General features: G+C 40.3%; 1 protein-coding gene and 1 non-coding gene across 31 annotated transcripts in view; one reads left to right on the top strand and one right to left on the bottom strand.

Annotated features, from left to right (window-relative positions):
- The window catches only part of CLASP1 (cytoplasmic linker associated protein 1), a 239,473-nt gene that overhangs the window by 158,951 nt on the left and 53,961 nt on the right, over window positions 1-26,561 (bottom strand). For all 30 annotated transcript variants that reach the window (XM_036236829.1, XM_036236822.1, XM_036236826.1 and 27 more), the window contains 5 exons: window positions 12,381-12,459; window positions 10,783-10,886; window positions 9,742-9,833; window positions 7,729-7,804; window positions 2,116-2,213 (listed from right to left, as the gene is read on the bottom strand). In XM_036236829.1, coding sequence (XP_036092722.1) covers window positions 2,116-2,213; window positions 7,729-7,804; window positions 9,742-9,833; window positions 10,783-10,886; window positions 12,381-12,459 — 449 coding nt within the window. The remainder of the gene's footprint in view (window positions 1-2,115; window positions 2,214-7,728; window positions 7,805-9,741; window positions 9,834-10,782; window positions 10,887-12,380; window positions 12,460-26,561) is intronic.
- LOC118614528 lies at window positions 13,000-13,125 on the top strand. The gene has a single exon (XR_004956113.1). It is a non-coding gene; the product is annotated as a U4atac minor spliceosomal RNA (small nuclear RNA).

Raw genomic sequence — 26,561 nt, forward strand, 5'->3', positions numbered from 1 at the left:
CCAGCCTCAGCCCTGGCATTAGCTGCCGCTGGGGCCTTACCTAAACTACTCTGTGTACTGAGGATCCCCCAGACCACCCCTACATTTAACGATTCACTAGGACAACTCACAGGACTCAGCATGTAGTTATACTCATGGCTGACTGTTACAGTAAAAAAAGACACAAAGAAAAATCAGTGAAGAGAAAAGCTTCATGGGGTGAAGTCCAGAGGAACCTGGCACAAGCTTCCTAAAATCTCCACTGGTGAGTCGCACAGGCATGGGTAAGACCTCCAGTAGTGTGTTATGACAACATGAGGAGTGCTCTCTACTCCTTGGAGTCTTAATACCTGGTTTTTACTGGGGCTGGTCATGCGGACAGCCTCTTCTCAGCACTCCCAGAATGCTAGACTCCCAGAAGGAAAGCAGGTGCTCAGCCTAACTCCTGTGCAGTGAACCACTCTCATCTCACTATTTGGGAACACTGGGATCCTTCCCCAACCCAAGTGTCCAGAAACCAGCCCAAGGCCAACTTTGCAAGCAGGCGTTTCTAGAAACAGCAGTCTCAGGCCTGCTCTATTAACTTTTCTGCACTCACCTCTCTAGATCTCAGTTTCACCATGTCATTGCTCGGATCTATGAGCTCGCTATAGCAATATTTGAACGTTACACGGGAATCCCCTGTGTAAGATGGTCAGTTCATGGCCTAAGGGCCCCACGAACTGCACAGCATGGTGAGGCCATCATGGGAGCAGGAAAGTTCTACTGCTCAAGGTCTGTTTTCTCAACAATGATAGTGATGTCATCATAAAACAGCCCTCTCCTTCTAGACTCTGCTCTCCCCATTCATTTGAGCTTCTGATTTCACCCAAGATACTATTTACTATTTTTGTCTTTAAGTTCATCTCTCCTAAGTATTCTCACCATACATTCAAAGACTAAAGACTAGAAGGCCAAGGTTGATAAACAAGTCCAAAAAAAAAAAAAAAACTATTTTCATAGATTATCTCTTATAAAACACATGAAGAGTAGTTTTATTCTCACTTCACCGTCTTGTACATAGCACAGGAGCCATGGTGAGAACATTACTGGGGTCAGATATGACTCTCAACAATAAAGAAGTATAGCCCCACTCAAATGCCCGTGGAACCCCCACCTTAGAGTGAGAGGCCCACTTCTGTCATATCCAACTGAGGGACATCAAGACACATGACTCCCATATATTTCAATATCCCATTCCAAGTCTAGATGCTCCCCAAACTCTTCTGTGAAACAAGATAAAGAAAATTAAAAGGTGAAGCAGAGAACAAGGCTTCGAAATAGCTCTGCCTCTTACTAGTTGCATGATCTCTCAAAGTCCCTTCATGTCTCTGGGCCTCTGCTGTTCACATGGCCACAATGACACACTCTGACAAGCTGCTCTGTGAGTCCAGCCAATGTCTAACTTCCTAGGGTTTTCACAGTACTTTCTCCTTTAAAGGAATAAATCGGGGCAAGGGTTTAGAATTCATTTGAAGTAAGGTCTCTGCAACATATTTCAAATTATAGATATTCAATTCTTCATGATTTTTAAAATTCTGACTACAAAAATTTTATATGTATACTATATGTATACTCAAGTTGTCTTGGATCTGGTAAGACGCTAATCCCCTTGCATTGGTTTCTACACAGTGAGGCTGATGTGGCTTAACAGAAAATTACCATTTCAAAGATGTTGTCCGGAATTATTACCTATATATTTCTACCCAAACTCATTCTAGAAAGGCTTTATTCATTCAAACAAATATATTCTAAGCACCTACTATACTAGGTGTTATGTATACACGAGATAATATGAACCAAAAGAATGCTGAATTTTGGTTCAATTTTGGTCCAATCAATTTTAAATATGCTTCTAAAATCAGCACATGACATGAGACCTGGCTAGATGTCCAAGTGAGAGAGTCTTACTTTCAAGGAAGTAGAATGGGAGGGGACCCCTGACACATGATCTGGACAAGATCTCCCACCACCAATCTGCTAACCATATATTCTTTGAATAAAATTATCACAACAAAATAAGTAGTACAAACCAAGATGTTAACTAAGAAAGAGCAGGGTGGAAAGAACAGAATAAAAGAAATAGTCTGAACTCACCGGGACTGTGGCAATCCTTTTTTACTGAGATCTGCCCTCACACGTTCTCCTACATGTCTGTAAATTTCCACTAAGCTGTTTATTGCTGCATCTCGAACCTAGATGTAAAAAAAGAGATCTTACAGCTGCTCTGTGTCATTCCACAGCATTTCCTCCTGGGACACAACAGGCTATACACCACCCCAAGTTTATCACCTATTTACCAATATGACTGAATAAAATCCCACCTAGACAATTGACTAGATAAAGCCATGTTTAACAGTTTTAACTCTGAGTACAATTCCAAAGAGTAGAAAACATTTAGGTTCCATCCCTATATACATGTTCAAGTTCATTATCCCTTAATTTTTTTCATTCTTTAAGATGATGTCAAGAAACTAGAATTTGCAGGGCATCTTTCTAAATTAGAAACTCTACAAATCAATGAATTATACTAAAAATGAAACCCATATAAAGTATCCTGGATTTGGGTCAAACAGTTAGTTAGAAACAAAAATGGGTAGTACAGGCTACAGAGCCCAATATTCAAGAAGCTCATAAAAATATTAAAAATGAGAAATAAAGAAAAATGGCAGCTCATAGTCCTAAAAAGGAAATGGGAAAAAGTCCATAAATTCTACATTTAACACAGGATAGGATGCAGCAAACATTATACAAGAGTACAAAGAGCTTGTACATTTAGGGGAGGAAACAAGAACTCCAAAGGATACCAAGAAATGTTTTATGGAAGAGAAAGAAACCACTTAAAATGTGCTTAGAAAGACCACATTTTACCAGGTAAAGATGGAACGAGACAGGTTCCAAACGAGGTGCAAAGGCACAAAAGCAGACGTGACAGCACATGCTTTAGGAGGAGCCAGTAAGCAGCCCAGCCAAACACAGATACGAACGAAGCAAGCAGCAATAAATAAGGCTCAAGAGATGGAACAAACTTAGAAAAAAAAAAAACTTGGGGAAGTTTAAATATAGACTGTAAATCAAACATAATCATTGTATCAACATTAAATTTCTTGAATGTGAAAATAACATGTGGTCATATAGGAAAATATCCTTGTTATTAGGAGATATACACTGAAGCTTCTAGGAGTAAAACTATCATATCTGTAAGATATGTTCAAATGGTTCAGGAAAAAAAGCGCATTTCTGTGTATGTGCATGTGTACACACATATATAGAGATATAAAACAAATGTTAACAAAATATTAACTGGTAAGTATGAGTGTTCGCTATACTATTTCAATTTTTCTACAGGTTTAACATTTTGCAAATAAAAAGGTGGGAGGAAAAACTTTACTATAAAATGTAACCAAGGCAAGCCTATGGAAGGTGTAGAGGAGGAGAAATACCTATTTAATTAAGTAGGTAAAGACAAGGGGACAACATGATTTTAGACTTGGGCTCAAGCAATGAAATCTAAGTAGTAGAGAATAAATAACAGGAAAGAAGTGGGGATACAGTAATTTACAATCTGAATATTGCAGGCTACCCTTTAATTTAACAGTGTTGTAAGACAGGTAATTTTTCCTCCTTGGCAAAAGGCAAACTCTAGGCCATATTATCTTCTGACCCAAAACTTTATGCTATGGACTGAACTGTGCCCCCTAAAATTCCTATGTTGAAGCTCTAACTCCTAGTGTGACTGGATTCAAAGACAGGGCCCATAAAAAGGTAATTAAGGTTAAATGAGGTCATAAGAGTCTGATACAACAGAATTGTTGTCTTCATGAGAAAAGATACCAAAGAGTTCTCTACAAAGCCACAAAGAGGTCCTGTGAGCACAAAGCGAGATGGCAGCGAGGATCGACAGGAAGGGAACCCTCATCAGAACCAGAATGATCATGCTGGCACCCTGATCTCAGACTTCCAGGCTCCAGAACTGTGGGTAGTTAATTTCTGTTATTTAAACCACTTGATCTACGGCAGCTGAAACTGACTAATATGGGTTATCAGTTTGTTTTGGAAAAGAAATAATTCCTGATGTTAGAAAACATTTTTATATGGAAACATGCACATATTACAAAACTAGTCACAAGGCCACTGTGGACTGTGACACAGAAGAGGGCATGGAGGCTAGAGAGGCTAGCAGCCTGCCCATGGCAGATAAATGGCAGCGTAGGGAGCTGGCCTTCCATCGCTCTGAATGCAGACCCACATCCATCTCACTTGAGCACACTGCAGCCCAGTGTAGGTGTCAAAATAAGGGCTTCCCCACAAAACCTAAAACTCAAGGGAGGGCCTCACTTCCAGGGGGACGGAGGGAACCTATAAACTGACAGAAGCCAAACCTGACCTGTCCTAAGAACAGCAGCATAGCCCCACAGCCAAACTGCCTTGAAGAGCAGGTATCACAAGAACTTCCTAGATTCAGCTGGGGCCTCATTTGCACAGCACTGCAGACTGGGGCCTGCGGCCCTACCCCCAATCCCACCTCGCTGGCATCAGTCAAGCTCTCACCATAGGCTTTCCTTCTCCCCAGTTGTGAGCACTGTCAACACAGCCCAGAGTCAGGTCCAGCAGCAAAGAGCATGGAGATCAACAGTCCTCAGACATTTTGGATGTTTTTAGGCTCTGACAATGTATCAGCCTCCTTATCTAGAATAAGGACTTTATATTGTATATGATGTCTCAGACCATAGGCTGCCTTTGCTACAGCCACTGCCCCATCCTCCTTGTCAACAAACACATGCCTTGTTCTGCAATTCCCACCTCAAGGAAGGAAACCCCGTTCTCTGCTCAGGAAGTACAGTTACAGTCCCCTAGTGTAAGGCCATCACACAACCCTAGTCCCTTCCCAGCTGCTAGGTAACAAAGGCATGGAATGTAATTCTCAAAAATGAAACATGAGGGGAAAAGCTGCAGGGAAGCTTCAAGAAAATGCTTCTTTACTCTTGGAAAGAGAAATGCAAAAAACTAAAAAACATAAGACACTTAGGAAAAAGTGAACACTGACTGGATATTTGATGATACGAGAGCATTATTCATTCTTGACAGAGGGATAACAGTGTCAAGGTTATGGTTCTGAAGGAAAAAAAGGGTCCTTACCTTTTAGAATATTTAAGAAATAAATGAAATGATGTCCATGATTTGCTTCAAAATATGGATGGAGGAGATCTTGAAAATAGATAAAACTAAACTAGCCTTATCATATTAGTTGCTGAAGCTCAATAATAGACACACGGAGATGTATTATGTCATTTTCGCTACTTCTATGTAAATTTGAACCTTTAAATATGGAAAAATTAAAGAGGGGAGGAACAAAGGAAGCATCCAGCTTTCATCTAAGGGGCCTGCCAGACATTCATACAATGGGGCTGTCCCTGTGCTGTGCCAACAGGCAGAGCTGCAGAGGACAATGCCCAAGGGCTGAGGCAGCCGCTGAGACACTAAGTCTCTAAGGAAATCACTGTGCCACTAACAAACCATGGAGCACCCCCTTCCTCTTTCTGTGGGATGATACATTTTCTCCCCTCCCAGCAATTTAAAGTTGGATTTTCAATTACTTGTAGCCAAAAGCACCTAACTACAGGTTCCAAAGATCTATCTGTGGGCCACCCTGATAAGCTTCTTAGGGACTTCCCCAGCTCTTAGTCACTCTGCATTCAGACCAATATTCAAATGAACTCACGTCCTCTAAGGCAGGAGTGTCCAGAGTTCTGATTCCATGTCAGTGGCCACCTGCAGAGACATGGGTAAACTCTACACTCTAGAGCTGAAGGCTGACTACAATGTCAGGCACTGGTGTGCAATGACAGCACTCGCAAGATAGAACTGTCTTTTCTGGTCTGAGACGTTAAATAGTTAAGAAGGTTTTAGGTCTATTCAGTCCTAAAACCACTACAAGGCAGTCCTGGGACAATAATGGGCAAGTTACATTCCTGACACTCAAGGCTCAGAGACTAGCAGGAAAGGCTTGCAAAAAAAGTTAAAATAAAGGCAAGAGCACAAGCAACATACATACACACTCCAGAAGGAGGAATGGTTAACTGGATCAGTATCAGAGAAGCGGATGGGAAAGTTTCCTGGCAGCGGGGCTTCTGAGAGATGCAGATTCTGTGTGCCTCTGCAGTCGTACACAAACATGCAGATAAAACTCTCCTAAGGCAGGTTTGAATACGTGGCTTATCTTCAGCACACTCTGTATGGAATGTTCTGGCTGCATATCTGTCTACTAGATTGTTGACAGCTGCCCAGGGAGCACCAGCCTCATTTTACCCCCAATGCTCCCGCATCACCCATAGGACCAGTATGAATATTCACATCACCTGTGCGGCCAATGTAAGCAAATGAATTAGGAAGAAATAACTGCAACCAGCCAGGCTGGCTTTTCCACCCCACTAAAGGGTACAGCAGTGATGTCCTCAAGGTATGACCTCTATAATGGGCTTTTCTGCTCAGAAAACAAAAATGGAGCTAAAACCCACAGGACAAAATAATTCATTTGGTAATTTAGAATCTTTTTTAAATAGTTTATTTTTAAATTAATGTTAAACATAAAGTAGCATTCGGTAAATAAAAATACCAAGAAATTATATTTTCGATGTCGTTTATTTTCAATGAAAGCTGGATAAGAGAGTGAGTGTTAAGAAAAAATGTAGGTGCAAGCAAGGGAGACCAAGAAAACAGACAGAGGGGCAGTGAGCGGGCAGGAGGAAAGGTGAGGGACAGAAAGAAAGCAGCATAACAGAGCAACAGAGAGAAGGTGAGAAAATGCAACTGGGATTAAGGGTGAAGATGAAGAAGAAAGGGTAAGACAATGGGAAGCGTCCACGCAGAGGGACCCGTGAGCTGGTAAAAGCACGAGAGCCTGACACGGCCCCTTTGGAGGGCACTTTAACAATCATCGGTCAAGATTTAAAATGAGATGCCTGTTGACTATACATATATTTCTTTGGTAAATTCTTGTTCCTATTTTCAGCCCCTTTCTCTAATGAAATGTTTTTCTTATCAGTCTGCATGAGCTAACCTAATACAAATGACTCAGTGATAAAGAGAACCGAACTTGGTGAGAGAACTGGCGCTTCTGGAGCCGGACTTGGAAAGCTTTGTGAACTGCCTGGTCGGGTCCTCCCACCTTTTACATGAAGGAAGTACTGCTTCGGTTTCTTTCTTTTTTTTTTTTTTTTCTTAATTTAGGTAAAATTTACATTAAATAACATCCACAGTTCTTAAAAGGTTCAAGGAGTTTCTACAGGTGTATGCCCCAGGATGGCCACCACCCAAACCAAAGTACAGAACATGTCCGTCATCTCAGAAAAGGTCCCTCAGGCCCTTTCCAATACAGCTCCTCCCACCCCAGAGGCAACCACTGATGTCAATCAGCACTGATCATGCTCCCCAAGCCTTCCTGCTTTTGGTGGCAGAGATGGTGACCAGAGTGATATTATCTGGGAGGCTGTCTGGGAGCCTCTTGTAGAGGGTAGAGTGGCGACCACATTTACCAATGATACCTTATAAAGGCTAATGAGCATTAACGTTAGTTACCTGTAACAATAATGAGAGTTCTATAAAGATAAATAAAGTCCCACCCACCTATCAGGCATACACAGAACAGCAAAATGCATCTTAGAACTGTCTATAACCAATGTTTATTCTTTCTTACTTAAATACACTCACCTGGCTGTTTGGATCTCCAAGTAAATTACATATATGTGGCACAATCTTGCTTAGTGTTAAAGTATGTGCTCCAGAGCTGAAAACAAAAGAAGTGTTCATTTTGCTGTTGGTAAGAACAAAGACAAAAAGCTACTCTGCCCATATTCACCTCTTCCTCCCCATGCCCAGAGCCTGATCACCACCTCACACCCAGGCTTCTCTCCTTCCCATCTTCCCCATCTCTTTCCCATTTGGTTACAAAATAAATGCACCACGGTGGCCCTCTTGCACAGAGTTCCAAACCATTAGTGCTTCTCACTAACATGCTTCTCTCTGGCACTCAGGGCTCTCTTCGATCTGGCCCAAAACCTTTAAGGCCAATAACAAGAGCCTCAGCTTTCCCAGTCTTGCGTGGCTTACATATGGCTGTTTCTGCATTACTGTTATCATGTAACGGTTCCTATTTTGCCCAACTCAGTACAGTCAACTAAATCGGAAGTCCCTTGAAGGTCCTCACTCAATTCTCCATCTGTACACAGCTCTCTGATACAAGTGACATTCAGTTAATAACCACCGAACGAAAAAACTGCAATAAAATGGCTGCAGGTAATTCCAACTAAACACTCCCCTGCTAGAGAACATTTAAGTTATTTACAACTTTTCACCATCATGAACGCTGCCACAAATATCCTTTATGAATACAACTCTCTCTGGTAATCTTACTGCTTCCTTAGGATCAATTCTTACAATGTGACACAACTGTGATCAAATGCTAGAAACATTTGTTAAAAGCTTAGATACATATAGCCACATTTAATGGCACTAAAAAGGCTAACACAACAGAAGGGAAAAAATTACACGGTGATACAAACATTATAATCCCAACTTATTTTTTAAAACAATATAACTTTACAGGCTGAAATAAAATGCACTGAATAGTAATTATCTGAAGGTAGTAGAATTATAGGTAATTATTTTCTTTGTGTAAATGTTCTAAACATATATAGTATTAATCTCATAATCAGAAAAAGGGATTTGCAATTTTTGATTTTAAAAAAGCCTCTCCCACAAATAAGCACATGAAAAATGTTCAACATTAACAGTCATTAAGGAAATACAAATTAAAACCTCAATGAGGTATCACTACACACAAATCAAAATGACTAAAATAAAAAACAGTGAAAATAGTCAATGAGAGCAAGGATTTAAAGAAACTGAACCATTCATACATTATTGGTGGGGATGTAAAATGGTACAGTCACCTCTGGAAAATACTTTGGCAGTCTCTTTTAAAACTAAAAAACAAACTTACCAAATGAACTCTCTTGAACGCTGACTCAAGAGAACTGAAAGCTGATGCTGATATGGAAACTTACACAAGTGTTCATAGCAGCTTTATTTTAATAGCCAAAAACTGGAAATTATACAAATGTCCTTCAACAGGTCGATGGTTAAACAAACTGTGGTACATCTATACCATGGAATTCTACTCGGCAATAAAAAACAAATTATCATTTAGGCAACAACATATATGCAACCTCAAGGGAAGTATGTGAAGTGAAAAAAACCAATCTCAAAGGGTGACATTCTATATGATTCCATTTATACAACATCTCGCACAAAACCATAGAGATGAAAAACAGATTAGTAGTTGCCAGATGTTAGGGATTAGCTATAAAGGGGCAGCGTGAGGGAACCCGGGTGATGCACAGGTCTGTACCCTAGCAGTGATGGAAGCTACATGGAGCTACACATGACGTGTGTGTGTGTGTGTGCGTGTGTGTGTGTGTGTGTCCGTCCGGAGGAATCTGAATAAGCTCTGTGGATTGTATCAGTATTGATTCCCCGGTATTGTCATTACACTATAGCTATGCAAGGTGTTAACAATGGGGGAAAGGGGAGGAGGGGTGTACCACACCACACCTCCAAGTAAACTTCTCTGCAACTTGCTGAAATCTACAGTTACTTCAAAATAAAAATTTAGAAATAAAAAAAGCTCAGCCAAGGAAACCCTTAGGGCCCACCCAGACTTACGCATTGAGTGTGGCAACAAGGCAGACACACGTGCCCTCTCGAGTCCGGAAATTCTTGTGCTTGAATCCTCCCAGCATCCGGTCCCACACGTACTGCAGATGACAAAGGACAGATGAAAAAGCAGAGGAGACCTCTGCAGTATTTGTTTAACACAGCGCCAATAAAAGAGGGACCTCTCGACAGGTGTCAAATTAGTCCCAGCCACCACCAACCCATTTTGTCATCTCAAGAACTTATTGAAAAGTGGTGACTTATAATTGTATATCCAGTTAAATGTTTTTCGAAACATATTCCTTTATATGATTGCATTTAAATCCCCCAATGACCTTGAAAAAAGGTATAGCTGTCCTCATTTTATGGGTGAGGAAAGTGAAGCCAAGAGATTGGGTGACTTCCCAAAGACCACATACTTATACTGCTCTCCTGGCCTAGAAATGCTGTCCCCACCCTATCCCGCTCATGTTTTAAGGCCAGTCTAGATGACGGAACATGTCCATCATCTCAGAAAAGTTCCCTCAGGCCCTTTCCAATCGATCTCCCCCACTCCAGGAGCAACCACTGACGTCAGTCAGCACTGATCATGCTTCTCGAAGCCTACCCGCTTCCTTAGGAAGGCTTTTTTCTGATAATATCTCTTCACTCCCCCAACAATAGATAGTTGGACCCTGGGACCCTGCATCCCCCTGTCCATCTGTCCCAGAAGTCTCAGCTCACTAGCAGACAGGGATTAAGGCTCTAGTCAGGTCGTCTGACTCCCCAGGCAAAGAAACAGAGAATCAGTTACATAGATGAGCTCGAAGAGTCTAACAGATTAAACCAAAGCATTCAATACCCATGTTACGTCCACTAATTTATTCAAAGTATACCCTTTGCTATTCATTATTTATTTAGGTATGGGGGAGGGGCACAGATTAAAGGCTATGAAAATTTTCATCTGAAATACATCAGCTGAAACAAAAAAATATTTCCATATAGAGTTACCCACTGATGTAGGGGAGTGCATGCACACCAGCTGGCCACAGAATGCCTCCCTTGCCCTACCTGGGGATTAGCAGCTTGTTCCATGATCTTTAGCAGCAGAGTCTGGTCTTGCTCCCTCACGGAGTCTTTAGCATCTCCCAGTCTGTCTATTAAACTTGGCAGCACTGGAAATCGAAACATAAAGTGATCAAATGAACACCTATGTGAGAGACAGGCAGTCACCAACTGTGAATGTTTCAATTAACTAGGAAGACAAAATCGTGGCCTAAATGACGTCCATCATCTAAAACCACCAATCCCTTCTGTTGTACTCTCCCCGTTAAAATCCATGGGAGCTACTTTAAGAATCAGCAAAATCCTTTTGCATAGCATAGTATTTGTCTTCTTCCTTGTCACACCTTCCTCCAGCCAGCTCCCAACATTTTTATGCTGGTGAAATATTATTAAAATGGATGTCAATGGAAGACCTTGGCAGGAAAAGGTCAACAAAAAAGGAAATTTAGGTAAGACAGAGAAGCTCCAGAATATTTGTTTGGGGGCAGAAGGAGCAGGCACTTATGGCTCAATCTGTCTTTCATCTACACTGTGTGTTTTTAGTTTTACGTACCACATAAGCATGCATTCCAGACGGAATCCAGCTCTGCACCCTCCTCCACGCACACACCTGGGTGTGGACCATGGCCTAGTGCTCCCAGGGCACTTGCATACCAGGTCAGCTTACTTTTCTTCTGCCGAAAGTCTACGAACCTTTCTTTTACAAGAGGCATTCCTGAACAATTCAGCTAACTTAGGAGGAAAATGGAACACTATTAAAATATCAAATGTCTAAAAGTAAAAGGGATTTATATTTGTAGATGGACAGTGCCAGAATGAGAAAAGAGTTCTTGACCTTATCTAAAAGAGCACACTGATTAGAAAGTTAACAGAAAAAAAGCAAATATATGTGTACCACCCGAAACAAAGAAATTCTATATGAAAATGCCTGCACAAACAAAGCTGCTTAGTGTTTATGCTGCCATTATTAAACCTCAGAGTAAAGAATTTAGAGGTAACAAAATCATCTCTAAATCTATGAAACCTGTGTTTATTTCATTTTACTAACGTTTTCCCTTCAAAAGAAAAATCATTATTTACTACACGCTTGTGTGACATTTATAATCAAAGTGAAAACCAACAATAATCATCTGGAAGAACTACAATTGCATCAAATTTGCAGGACTTCTCAAAGAGGGAAAACAATGCTTCTCAAAAGGGAAGGGTCGGAGACAAACGACTTGGTTGGCACTTAAATGTGATAACTAATTTGTATAAGAAATCAAGAGAATTAGCGGTAATACTTTGTATTAGGGTATAAAGACTGGAAGAAGCCAGCAGAAAGGTATGGAGGGAGGGGCTGCCGGCACATGCAGTGAGGGTGAGCCCAGGAGGAAAGGGAAGGCAGTGCAGCAGCCCCAGCAAGAGGAGACTGAAGGAAGAGGTTGGATGTTGGCTGGGAAGCTGAGAGGACTAGAAGGGAAGGTTGAGAGGCGGGAGCGAGGAGCAAGGGGGCTGGCTGGGAGGCTTGGGTATAGCTAACTGAAGGACTTGGGGAGAATAAGCGAAGGCTGGGGGCGAGAGGGTAGTCTGGGGACCTGCTCCGCACTTGCCTACAAGCTCACCTGTGCCGATCTGTGCCTTGAACCGATCCTGCAGCCGGGTGACCAGCGCAGACAGGATGTCCATGCCCAGAAGAACCACCTGCAACAGGAAACACCGGGACGCTGTTAACAGCAGGCCTAGCGCTCTGGGTTCTCGCCTGGCAGCTCCGGCGACGCCCCCACATTTCTGCTTCAGGGGATGTCCCAGACCCCAGGGAGTACATGCCGATAGGCAATATCAAATTGGTTATCAAGAGGAGGGCTGCTCTTGTATAAAAAGAGCCATTTACAGCTTTAATAGGAAACGGTCGGTGATGAGAAACGAAATAAAAAGCAGCCACATCCCGGCTCCACTGTGGAAATGAACGCTAAATCCCCGCCCCCTGTTGGCCCCGCCCCAGAGAGGCGTACATATGCAAATTGTCTCAGGGCTGGCGCTTGGACTTCTGGGTAAAACCGAGAGGCCCCTTCGCGCCCTCAGAAGTCTCAGAAAACAAGGAGTTGATGGTTTGCTTCCGGAGCTGTGGGCAACACAGGTACACTAGCTACCGGGCGGCTACGCCGGGACTTGCAAATTAGTCACCACAACCCAACCTGGTATTGGCGCCTCCTGCTTTCAGCGCAAACGTACTTGCTGGCAACCATCCTTTTCTTGGGGTTGCGCTACTGTCCAATGAACGGCTAGTGAGGACAGTACTGCTAACGCCTACACAACACACTCGCATCAGCTAGAGCTTTGCTTTATCTTGGTGCAATTTTTGGAAAAAAGAAAAACCCCTTTTCCACGACTTTAGAGTTTAAAAATAGTTACAAGACAGTTTGTAATTACGGCACAGCCGTTGAACTACATTTAACCACTCGGTGGCGCTTAAGGAACATGTTTACGCTTCCCCTACAATAACTTGTTTCAAAGCGCTCTCTAGCCTCTTTCCCAGAAAGTGAGCATTTCAAGTTTTAGTTCACCTGGCTTGTATCTGTATGCGGCATGTATTCTTTCAAATATGCAAATGATTCCTTTCACAACTATGCCTCTGTACTTAAATGATTTATTAGGCCAAGATCCACTGCACCCTTTTTCAGTAGGAAGTAGTTTTGCATTGTGCAACTTTATTAAACATGGTTCAAAAATATAGCTGAAGCAGAGTCCAGTGCTCATACAAAAAACAAATGAATAAGATTCAGGAAATAATAATTATCCTAACATTACATTAGGTAATGGTAATTATTATCTCTTGCATCTGCCTGGTCCTGTGTTTTGCAGCTAGTAGGAAGAGCAAAAACTGCAGACTTTTTCATTCATCTTTAAACTACTGCTTCAAAACTGAAGGAATCAAAATTTGCCCAATAATCATCAGCCCAATACATGTTCTTGCAAGGGATTGGAAACTTGAGGATTTCAAAGGAAATAACTTTAAATGTGTTTAAAAGAACATTAGTTTGTTGACAGCTTTTTTTTTTTTTTTTTTTTTTTACTCTGTGCTGGTATAAACCACATTAATGACTTTACTCATGAGCTAGAGGATCAGATATCACATTTTGACTTCCATCCAAAGGGTACAGTATGGAAGTATAGAGGAGACTCTCGACTTTACATGACAAACATTGCCTCAGCCAGATGATCAAGTCAACATCAACAGTCATAAAAAATGCTAACAGTGTGTATACTGGATACAATGTGATTAAAATGGCACTTTCCATCTGGGATTATCCTCTTCAAAACCCATAAGTCCAGTCTAATCATAACAGAAATATGAAATTCCAATAGAGGAACAACCTACAAAATATCTGACCAGTACTCCTTAAAACTGCCAAAGTTACCAAAAACAAAGGGAAGTCAGAAATTGACACAACAATTAAATGTCATGTGGTATCTTAGATGTGACCCTGGAACAGATAATGGACAAAACTTAAATAAACTATGGGTTTAGTTAATAATAATGTATTGATACTGGCTTATTTATTTTAACAAATATGGCATGCTATTGTTAGATGTCAATAACAGGGAGACCGGGTGTGGGGTACATGGGCACTCTGTACTATCTTCACAATTTTTCTGTAAATCCATAACTGTTCTAAAAATTAAAGTTTATTTTTTAAAAAGAGCAGCCTATCAATTAATTGGAATTGGCTTTTCCCTAATGAAATCCTAAGCATCAGATGGCCACCGCATTACTGGTATGGGTGGGAGTGTTATTCATTACAGAAATACTAATAATGCTGCCTTCAGTTCTCACCACATCCCTTCATAATTCATTCAAGACTACGATGTAAGGGGACTATTTTCAGATATGAGCCCATGTCAATTAACTTACCCATGGATCGTGGGGGAACAAAGACTTTAAGCTTTTCCAGGAGGGACAGAGGTTTACCTTGGTAGGTCTAATCAGAACAATTCTAGCTAAACCTTAAGACTATAATAAAATCTCAAAACAGTCTTGCCCAGATAGACTGGGGAGTCCAGAGACTCTCTCTAAGACTTGGTTGGCAAAGGACAGAACACAGTCCCAGGCACCTTCACAGCAGAATAAATAACTGGTTGTTAAAAAGAAGAGGAGGGATTCATATGTGGTCTAATTTACCCTCAGTCACAGTCCCAGTGGGCAAGGAAGGGACTCAAACCCATGAATGTTGATCTTCACAGCCCAGGCCCTTCTCCCATGTTTCCATTTCCCTACTGAAGGGGATAAATGAAGTCATTGCCCAGAAGACCACTCTAATTATTAGCTGTGAAGGCTCTCTATGCCTCAGTTTCCTCACTTTTAAAATGGAGAAAACAGTAACAGCTACCTCATACTTAACTATGTGCATATGAAATGCTTGAGATAGTGCCTGATGCATAGTAAGGGCAAGACTACACACATGCTGGCTGTTATTACCAGATCCCTGTCATTGCCATTACTATGGCAATAGATACTAGTCAAAGATCCCACCATGGCCTATCATTACTGAGGACAAGGGGATAGGGTGGCAGAGAAGGCTTCCCAGAAAGGATTACACTGCATGATATGGTTTTGAAAAACTTGCCTCACACCAAAGAAAGAGAAGACGTTTAAGCATAGGGAAGAGCTCATGCAAAAGTGGGAGGAATGAGACAGCTGCCAGGAATGGGGAGAGCCACTGAGAAGAATGAGACTGAGAAGTCACAGGGGAGGCAGCTCCAGAAGGCCCTCAGGCATGTCTTGAAGACACTGGGGGAGCTACTGAAGAGTTGTCATGGTAAAGTGGGAGTGCTGAGAGAGCTGGAGCTTTTAGGGCACTGTGACCACCATGGGGAAGATAGCCTTGGAAAGAGAGGACAGAGGCAGGGAGGCAGTCAGGCTCCCACACAGCACTTACTGCCTTTAGTTTTCACTAAGGAATTAACTGCATTACACTTGAGTGCCTCCAATATTCTACTTAATTTTCTGAGTTTATGTTTGTTTCCCCAGCTAAACTCCTTGAATGTAAGGAATACTATGCCTTAAAGCCCCCAAATTTTCTTAATACATAGCACAATTCTGGGTACATGGCAGGTGAATAAACCCCTACTTTATTGACTAGTAATAAATTACTCTGTTACAGATGCATTCTCAAGATCTAACACAGTTCCTTTATTCTACAGCTTTAAAAAAAGGTATTTTTTTTTTTTAGGCGAGGCAACCCTTGGTTGACCTCACAGATTGTAAGGACCTTGTCAGTTTACAATCCCTTATTTTTTATTTTATTTTTTTACACCTACAGCACCTGGTCTTCCTAGGTGGTCTCCCATCCAAGTACTACTAAACAGGTCCAAAAAGCTTCTGAGATCAGAAGGGATCAGGCTTGTTCAGGGCAGCATGGCCGTAGACTAAAAAAGATATTTTTAAAAGGAGATAATAATGGCTCAGCCACTCGGACTAACCCTCCCACTCAAAACAATTTAAAATGCTGGATATAATATAAAAGAACATCTACTTGAAGACATCAGAGAACTAAGAAGGCAAAAAAGAATTACCAGGTTACAAAATGTATGAAAACTAAAATTCAAAGAGATGAGCCTACAGCAAATGGTTCTCTCTTGCCTTGGGGCAATTTATACACTGAAAAGGGGCAACTAAGACACTGAGAATTGCTTTTGATAATCACATGGGTCTAGAAGAACAAAGGTGGGATTCCAAAGCCTTTAAAGACTGATGGCGCGGGGAACCCCCACCACTGGGCCTAGAAATCCAAATGGCTATACCTTAGCCAAGTGAATTAGAATTAACGCAGCCTTCCGATGGACTAGACCAGTTTCCAAGAAACTAAGCGGCCCAGAAAAATATCAGTCACTGACATCGGATGAAAGAGAGTTTAGATTGCTAAGCCCTAAAGCCCCTGACAATAAAAACACAAATCATTCCTGGATAGAGTGAACATCTTCCTAGTCTAGTCCTCAATTTACTTTTATAAACTATTTTCAAATACAATGTACAAAACAAAACCAAAGATAACCAGGCACATAGGACAACTATAAATAAAAACTGTAAATAAAAACAACTATAAATAGAAACAAAGGCCCACATGAACTACGCATATAAGATTAGAAAAAGATGTTAAAATAACTATTCTTACTATGTATAAAAAAATAAAACACATGAAATTTGTGGGGGAGATATGACAACTTTTAAAAAGTGATATACATTTTTAAAAGAACCAAATAATACAATATCCAAAATTAAGTATTCAATAGATCTGCTGAACCCTGGATATAGATGAAGAGAGAATTAAACAGGAAACCAGGTCTGCAGAGAAAAAAATCCAGAATGAAGCAGAGAGGATAAAGCATTTTATATTCAAAACAGTAGGTAAGAAATAAGGATAGAAAGAACTAGCATAGGTATAATTGAGTTTGAAAAGGAGAGATCAGTCACAACAGGTAAAAAGCAATAGCTCACCCATCTGGATCACTATTACTGGAAAAAAAGAAAAAAACAAGTGTTGGTGATGATGCAGAGAAACCAGAACTCCTGTGCATTGCTAGTAAGAATGTAAAAAAAAAAAAAAAAAAAAAACAGTGTAGCTACTGTGGCAAATGATATGGCGGTTCCTCAAAAAATTAAATATAGAATTACCATATGATCCAGCAACTCCATTTCTGGGTATATACCCAAAAGATATGATTCTAACAGATATCTGCACACCCATGTTCCTCACAGCATCATTCACAACAGCCAAAAGGTGAAAATAACCCAAGTATCAAACCAAGAATCATACTCAAAGAGGAAATGCTGAAAGCTTTCATTTGACATGGGAACAAGACAAAAATATCCACTCTACAGTTTAGTTTAAACATTGTATCTCAGGTCCTATAGATAACACTTGATGGCAAGGAAATATAACGCTTTAAGGGAACTACAACTATAGGTAGAAAATCTGGAAGATCTATAGATGTAGTATGAAATGTGCAAATTTAACAAGTCTAAGACAAAGTCAGCAGTAAACCAAAAAAATCAAGCAATGCAATGAAAAATTAAATGAATCAAACTACACTCAACAATAAACAGAAATCTCACAATGAGTGAAAAAGCCAGACAAAGTATATACACATTTGTATTAAGTTCAAAAACAAGCAAACATAAAACAGAACATAAGCAACAAGGTGCATATTTAGAGGATCAAAGTAAAAAGAAAAGCAAAGGAGTGATTACCCTAAGTCAGGACACAGAGTGCTGAAAAAGTTCTAGGCAATTAAGCAGCTGTTAGCTTTGTAACAACTCATTAAACTGTGCCTTTGAATTTTATGTACTTTCTATATATAGTTCCGGATTTTTTTTTTTCCGGTTTAAAAACTAGATAAGTGGGAGTAATCCTGGACCACTGTAAGCCTGAGATAAACCCTGTTGCCTTACCTATTTTCCAAAGCACTAGTAAACACCAAAATGGAACCCACTGCAGTTCTCTTTCTAGAGCATGAAGTCTGTTTACTGAGCAAATCAAGAAATACTAAACCCTCCCGCCCCACCCCCACCCTACCCCCCACAAAAAAGTCTGTAAGGGACAACCTAGGTAAGAACAGGTTGTTTCTAAAGCTTTGAAAGCGAGGATTGGCTAGAGTATAGATAAAAAGGGGGGGTTCTATGGAAACTAACACCACAAGGTGATCTGATCATAAATTCCTTACTGGGAAAGGCATGGTTGGGTAGTCAGGTTCCAGACATCTAACTTTTTAGTAAAGAGTTTGTCTTTGCCTCAAGCAAGCCCTGTCCATTGTTTCTGTGCACCTAGGTTAACATGCCTTTGAAATAAGCATAACCACCCTTAAGAGAGCACATAATTTTGTTGACTATCCCATAATCCAATCTCCACTGCCCGCCCCCTTGCTTTCTCCCACCTTCATGTAATCTTCCTTTTGTTCCCTCAATTTCAAATGCATGACATAAACTATAAACGGTTCTCCAGAGCATTTGAGATTTTGTTCCCCACATATATCATCAGTTTTGGCTCAAATACTCATAAAAATTCTCTACAGGTTTGGACACTTCTTACATCAATGCATAAAAATAACATTTCACATCCAGATTGTACTTTATTGTTCTTAAGGCACTTTGGGATGAAATCATTAATAACCTGAGATGTAGACTATATGTATTATCCCTATTCTGCAAAAAAAAAAAAAGGAAAATAAAGACCCAACAGGTAAAGAGACTTATCCACATGAAAAAATTCAGATAGTGACCAATCTGAAAACAAACCCGAGCCTTTTAAGTCAAGGCTATTCGTAGTACAGCAAAAACACAACATCAGAAAACTCCACGTTGATAGTCTTTTTCATCTCTTTCTAGCTTGTTTAAAAACAACGTTAAGCAAGTCACAATAGTTAATACCAGATAACCTCTAACGTCAGCCTCAGTTCTAAACTTCTCTGGTGCTCATGCCAAGTACAGGAAAAAGTGCAAGGTCTTTGTAAATACAGACAGATTTGGGGTGCAATACCAGCTACCACCCCTGCTGGCCTGCTGAGCTGCTCAATCTCCAAATTTCAAACCTTCATCAGCCAAATCAGAACAATAATACATATGAGGGTTAAGGGTTTAAAATGCCTGGAATATAGTGGGTACTTGCCTGTTTACTTCTGTATAAGAGAATCCCTTTAAAAAAAAAAAATGGCTTACTGAGGAGAGAGAGGTACAATCAGAATGAGCATAAATTCAAAGGTCATCCCAAAATCTCATCAGCCAACAATAACCGTGTTAATATTGTGATGACTATCCCTCAAGACACTTCTGCACGCACACTGTGTGTTTCATTATATATACTACTGTTCATTATATACTGCCATATTATGTATATAGCTTTTTTCTACTCAATATGCCATGGAAATCTTCCTAAATCAATAAGTATAGATCTATATCTGCATCCTACTGTATCTAGGCATAATTACTGAACCAATCCTCCAAACCCCTATTGACATTCAGGTCTGGTAAAAATTTTTCATTATTTTAAACAACACTGTGATCAGTAAATACTTCCACATATTTGCTGTTATCTCCTTGAGACAAATTCTAAAAAAAAAAAAAACAACTGTACACTTTATTAGCACTATTTTTAAAATAATGCACTAGATGCCCTATGGGGCTACATGCTGCTGACTATGATTTTGGTCATTTAAAAAAACTAAATTGCAACCTTATTAAATAAGGAAGAAATTAATTAGCACTCTACACTCCACTCACTTTCAGTTTCAAGAATAAAAGCACAACACTAATACCAAAAATGTGTGATAAAGTCAGTGACTTCATGTAGTCACATGTGGGATGGAAGAATTATTCAAGCAGACTCAGCCCAGGGTGGATGTGAACCCGAAGTTTGTCTGCAGCAAGTTAGGGCAATCATCAATAGGGTGGTTCTTGGAAGCAGAGCCTGAGACAGGGGTTCTTATCCAACATTCTCCCAAACTTGTTGACCTTCAAAGTAGTCACCAAAGGAGTCCTGGGGCATCACCTTAATAATAATGCCACTGGGCAGCCCACTTTTTAAGTCCCTCTTCTGGAATGGCCTCCGGAGACAATTTATGAGCCACAAAAGTCTGTTAAAATAGAAGCAATTAATATTAGATTAATGAGACTAACAAAGTTATAGGCTTGTTACCTGCTATTGCCCATATATAAGGATTTTACTTAGAAAAGAACTTAGGATCATCACACCATCACACCACTTCATTCTACATATGAACAGCAAAAGGACAACTGAGGCAAGGAGGCACGGTTTGAATATAGTGAGAGGCAATTAGTAACCTTTGTTTAAAGATCTAGACCAAGTAACCTGTGTCCATCCACAGATGAATACATAAAGATGTGGTACATATCCATACAACAGACTACTACTCAGTCATAAAAAAGAATGACATCTGCAACAACATGGGTGGACCTAGAGGGTATTATGTTCAGTGAGATAAGTCAGCAGAGAAAGACAAATACCATATGATTTCACTTATATGTGGAACCTAAAATACAAACAGAACTGAACTCATAGATACAGAGAACAAATTGAAAGGTGCCGGATGAGAGGAGGATTGAGGGATGAGTGGCATAGGTGACAGAATTAAAAAATACAAATTGGCAGTTATAAAAACAGTCAACGGAGATGTAAAGTACAGTATAGGAAATATAGTCTATAATATTATAATAACTATGTATGGTGTCAGATGGGTAATAGACCAATCAGAACACTTTGTAAGTTATATAAATATCTAATCACTATGTTGTACACCTGAAACTAATACAAAGTTGTATGTCAACTGTAACTGAAAAAAATTTTTTTTTAATTTTAAAGAGAATATTCAAGTCTCCTTTAAAATGGGGTGGGGGGTGGGGGGGATCCAGACCAGTCTAATACAACTTTCAGCAGTGACAGAAATATTCTATATTTGCACTGTTCAATACAGTACCCACTAGCCACGTGTGGTTACTGAGCAACTAAAACGTGGCTAGTGAATGAGAGACAGAACTTTAAATTTTACTTAACATTACTGAATTTAATTTTCATAACTTTGTGAGGCTCATGGCTACCATGCTGGACAACACAGCTCTAGACAAATGGTGCAAACTCAAGCAGACAGAAATGAGGCCAGCTATGTGGGGGAAACAGAGGCCCACGAAAACCTGGATACCACGTAACACCATATGGAAATAAAGGTCAGTATGGTCAGATCCCCAGGTTTTAAACACTGGTGCTTAACTGAACAAATTTTAAAGGACTAAGGAGCCCAGAGAAAACACATTGTGGGTCAAATCCAGCCAAAAGATCCCTAAATCTGCAACCTCGCTCATCCAGATACAGCTCATAAATAGGAGATCAGGTGCCAAAATATTCAGTTGTCAAAAGAAATTTTAAAAGATCCAAGTTTCCCACTTGGGCTTTCAAAATTCTCCCTACTATGCTTCCAAGCTGATCTACCCAATTCCTCTCTTTCAGCAACGAGTCAGTCAGTCAGCAAAGCTCATAGCTTTTCCCCCTTAGGGAGTCTCCTAAGAGTCTCCCTACTCCCCTCCTCCAAGGCCCAGGTCCTAGTCCTCTAAGACACCTTTCCAGCTAACCCAGTCTAGGTGCTCTTCCAGCCTCTTAATTCTCCCTGGGCCAAGGCCTATACCACTCTCTAGCTGCTTTACGTGCACACTACCAAATCTCTCCAAAGACCACAACTATTCATCCCCATCCACTACGCCAGAGACAGCAATGAGGGAAATTAGCTGTTCAGTTGCAAATATTCTCTTTGTTATCTTATTTAATCCTCACAACACCTTGAGCCAAATACCACACCTATAAATATCCCTACTTTACAGATAAGAAAATAGGCAACTGGGCAAGGTCGCTCAACTGTGAAAGTGGCTCAAATTACATTCATTAAACCATTAGTCTTATAAAAAGGCAAGCTGAAACACTAAGTTTGTAATGACACTCTCAAAGTCAAAATCACCTTCATGTGTGCTTTATCCCAGAAAAACATCTGCCCATTAGTTGCACTGTGGCAAAAAGTAGGTATTATTCATAATAGCCAAAAAGTGGTAATAATCCAAATAACAATCAACTAGTGAACAGATAAACAAAATGTGGTATATCCATACAATTACATACCATTCAACAGTAAAGAACAAACTACTGATACATGCTATGATATAGATATCTGAACCTTGAAAACATGATGCATACTGTATGATTCCATTTATATGAAATGTCCAGAAAAGACAAATCTACAGAGACAGAAAAAAAGGGGTTGCCTACAGCTAGAGGTAAGAATGGGAACAGCAACTGGATGAATTCATTACACCTGCCCAAGGCAGGTTATTTGTTATTTATCTATCCAGAAATGTTCCCATTGTAGAAGGAAGCAAAGCCAAGGGTCAGGAGCTGTGAGTTGCGGGTGTGGACCAACACAACTAAGAGTTCATGATGCACACAAACCTCAACAATGGGCCAATAATCACGCACGGTTTTTCTGAATGTGCTATGCTCTTACTTAGATGCTCCTGTCCCGGAGACATCTTGCTTTCCCTCCTCTGCCTGCTCTTGTTCCTCATTCAAGGCTCCCTTCAAGCATCATCAATTCCAGTGCCTTCCCACCTATATCCACTAGCCCAAGACAGAAAGCTGTTTCCGGCACACCCACTACTCACTGCTCTTCTAGCAGTCAGACTCAGCTTTGACTTCTGGTTTTTCAAACCATCTATTTCTCTAGCATCTAGAGTCTAGATTGTAAACTTCCTAGAGGCAGGTCCCATATCTTATCTGTGTCATCAGCATCAACCATTATGCTAATAAATTTGGGAAAGGTGGTTGGATAAGACAGATGGATAACTATGTAAATAACATGATTTAAGCATTCCATTGAACAATTCCAAATACAATGACTACCATTAAGACATTATCATTTTATCCTATTTGTACCCTGCTTCAACCCTTTATCTCCTTCTGTCTATTTTCACCCCACAACCAGAATGTCCTTTTAAAAGGCAAATCATATGTTGATGACAGACTCCTTCATTCAAAACCTTCTAATGGCTCCCCACTTTGCATTAAGAGCTGGTCTTTATCTTAAGAGGTCTCTACAAGCACTCACAACCTGACCTCCCATTCCCTCTGTGAACCCACTACTGCCCTTTCTTTAGTAGCCTCCTGGCTGTTCTCTCCCTGCCTGGAATTCTATTCCCCAAGATATCCACATAGCTTGTGCCAGCATCTCATTCAAGTCTTCCTTTAAATGCTATCTTCTCAGCCAGGCCCACTCCACCACCCTGCTGAATACAGTAGGCATGTACATACACATACTCCCTCCACATACTCGGCTTTATTTTTCTCTAGAGCACTTAGCACTTTCCAATATTCTATAAAATTCACTCAGTGAACTTGTTCATGGATTCTTTCCCTCATGAAGAATTTAAGCATCTAATTATCCACTGCTAGTCCAGAACCTTACTTGATGAATGAATGAATCCCGTTGATGTGCCTTATTGCTCACTTGGAAAAGTGTCTTTCCCTCTAATTCAAAATTAGGTTGAAATGAAAGAATTACTTCTGATATAACTTCTGTATGTCTTTAGGCTAAAAAGTGAGGCAAAACCACAAATAGTGGAAATTAGTACAAATAATGCATCATGAAAGCGGTGGTACCATGTAAGAAGCCTGCACTACTAGGTCATGAGACCTGGATTCTAGTTTTGCCACCAAATGACTGTGCATGCGAGTCACTTCTCCCCTCTGGGCCTCAAACTACAAAACTAAAGCTAGTGGTCTCTAAGGCCCTGTAAACTCTGTGGTCTGAATTCTGTACTTCATTCATCCTGCAGTGGTACTCACTGCAAATGCTGTCAAAACCAGCTGCTGGACCTTGCCCCTAGTTTCTACTTCTGCCTTTCTCAAGAGCACGTGACAGCACGTAACAGAACTCCTGCCTGGTTGGCAGTTCAGATAATAAACTCTGTCTGCACCTGCCTCACTCAGTTGATCACTTAAAGCAGTGACTTCTAATCTGACTAAACATCTCTATTAGAATACCTAATATGTATATTTGTTAACAATCACATAATCTACTGTCATGCAGATAGACTGTAAAATTATAAAACATATGTAAAACAGAATACTTTTGAAGAATAAAATTGAAAATCAATGTACGAAGTGTTGTCCCACACCCACCGTAAAGCCCATCAGCTAAAAGGTAGAGGGGTAGGGGTGGAGGGGAGAGTGAGATGGGGTAAAGGGAATCAAATATAGGGGGACAGAGATAGGGTGGAGTGGGTAAAGGGGATAAAATATATGGTAGCTGAAGAAAACTGGACTTTGGGTGGTAATCACACAATAGAATATATAGATGTCGAATTATAATATACACCTGAAAATTATATAATTGTATTAACCAATGTTACCCTAATAAACTTAATAAAAAATAAATAAATAAAAATAAAAAGTGAAAACAACAGCACCTGTGAAGAGCTTTATCTCACTGAACTGGACGTGAGAGAATAAAAGAACAGAAGGCAATCCCTCCAGGCTCCCACCTCCTAGGAAGCATCTTACTGCCAATCAGAAACAAAATGACAGTTGAAATGATGATCTTCCCAGTCCCCTAGGCTCTAAATTATGAAGAATTTCAGAGCTAGCCAAATTTAGTCACACTGCTCAGAATGTTTCACGGGAAAGACCTTGTGAACCAAAGCTTTCAACACAGCCTGGGACCTTAAAAACATTTTATGAAAACTCAATCCACTGGACGGCACCAATCAGCAAAACTACTACAGAGAGTACCCGATAGCCATCTCACCTGAACTCAGTGAGAAAGCTTTAAGGTCACTATGATGGAGGGAGACAAGGTATGGACCATCCTGGGTGAGAAGTGCAAACTGCACAGCTCAAGACAAACCCAACAGAATGCTCAATCTTCAGAAATTCAGTACTTCAGGGTGGGGGTAGAGTCAAAGCAACAGAACAAGAATAAGCTTTGGAGTCAGAGAAAACTGAGCTCATATTATGCTAAGTGAAATAAGTCAGACAAATATAAATACCATATGATTTCACTTACATGTAGAATCTAAAAACCAAAATAAATGAACAAACAAAATAGAAAAAACTCATAGATACAAAGAACAAACTGATAGATGCCAGATGGCAAGAGGAATGGGAAATTGGTGAAAAAGATGGAAGGATTAAGGAATACAAACTGGCAGTTAAAAATAGCCACAGGGATGTAAAGTGGAGCACAGGGAATATAGTTAATAATACTGAAATGAGTGTACATAGTGTCAGGGTGTACTAGACTTATCAGGGGGATCACTTCTTAAGTTATACAAATGTCTAACCGCTATTGCTGTACTCCTGAAACTAACATAATATTGAATGTCAACTGTAATTTAAAAATTTTTTTTAATTTTTTTAAAATTGGGATTCGAAATGTGGTGCCACCAAACTTACTATCTACGGGACCTGGAGAAAAGTTAACATGTCAAAAGTCCATGCCCCATTATCTGTAAAATGGGATACCTAATATCCCCTGTCGCATGTAACTGAGAAAATTACTGAAGCAATCTATTCAAACTACCTGGCACAGTGAATCACACATAGTAAACATGGCCTTTGTCCTCCCCTTCATTCCTAGGTAAAAATCAAGTTCAAGGGTATTTGCAAACATTAGGCAAAGTGAAATAAGCCAGACATAAAAGGACATATATTGCATGATTCCAGTTATGTGAGGTACCTAGAATAGGCAAATTCTTAGAGCTAAAAAGTAAAATGGTGATTACCATGGACAGGATGACAGGAGTTATGACAACAGTGTGCGAGTGTGCTAGGATGGGGTGGCCAAAGCCTGGTCACTCAAGGACTGCCAAAACGTGATGTGGCAGACAGACAATGCATGGAACTAACTAAATTCAGTGTTTTACACCAGTTTGGATAGAAAGTTCTTTTGCCTGGAACTGGAGTAAGTGACAGGTGCTAGGATTACCATTTGCAATCAATCAGAAATCTTACCACAACTGGAATACTGTGATTGTCCATTACAAAATTTAAGTGCCTTCTGTATCCTAAGTTCCTAAAATATTTGTAAAACAAATGTATTATCCTGCCCTGGATGTTTCTGAAGAATGGGAAATGGGAAACTGAGTAATAAAGGTATAAGAAGAGGTAGTAAGAGGGAGCATCCCAGGGAATAAAAATGAGACAGCAATGCCTAGCACTAGAATAAAAACACTCGGTAGGAAAAAGAAAAACTCA

Source organism: Rousettus aegyptiacus, unplaced genomic scaffold (genome assembly GCF_014176215.1).
Source record: "Rousettus aegyptiacus isolate mRouAeg1 unplaced genomic scaffold, mRouAeg1.p scaffold_m13_p_2, whole genome shotgun sequence".
In the NCBI taxonomy this organism is placed as follows: domain Eukaryota; kingdom Metazoa; phylum Chordata; class Mammalia; order Chiroptera; family Pteropodidae; genus Rousettus; species Rousettus aegyptiacus.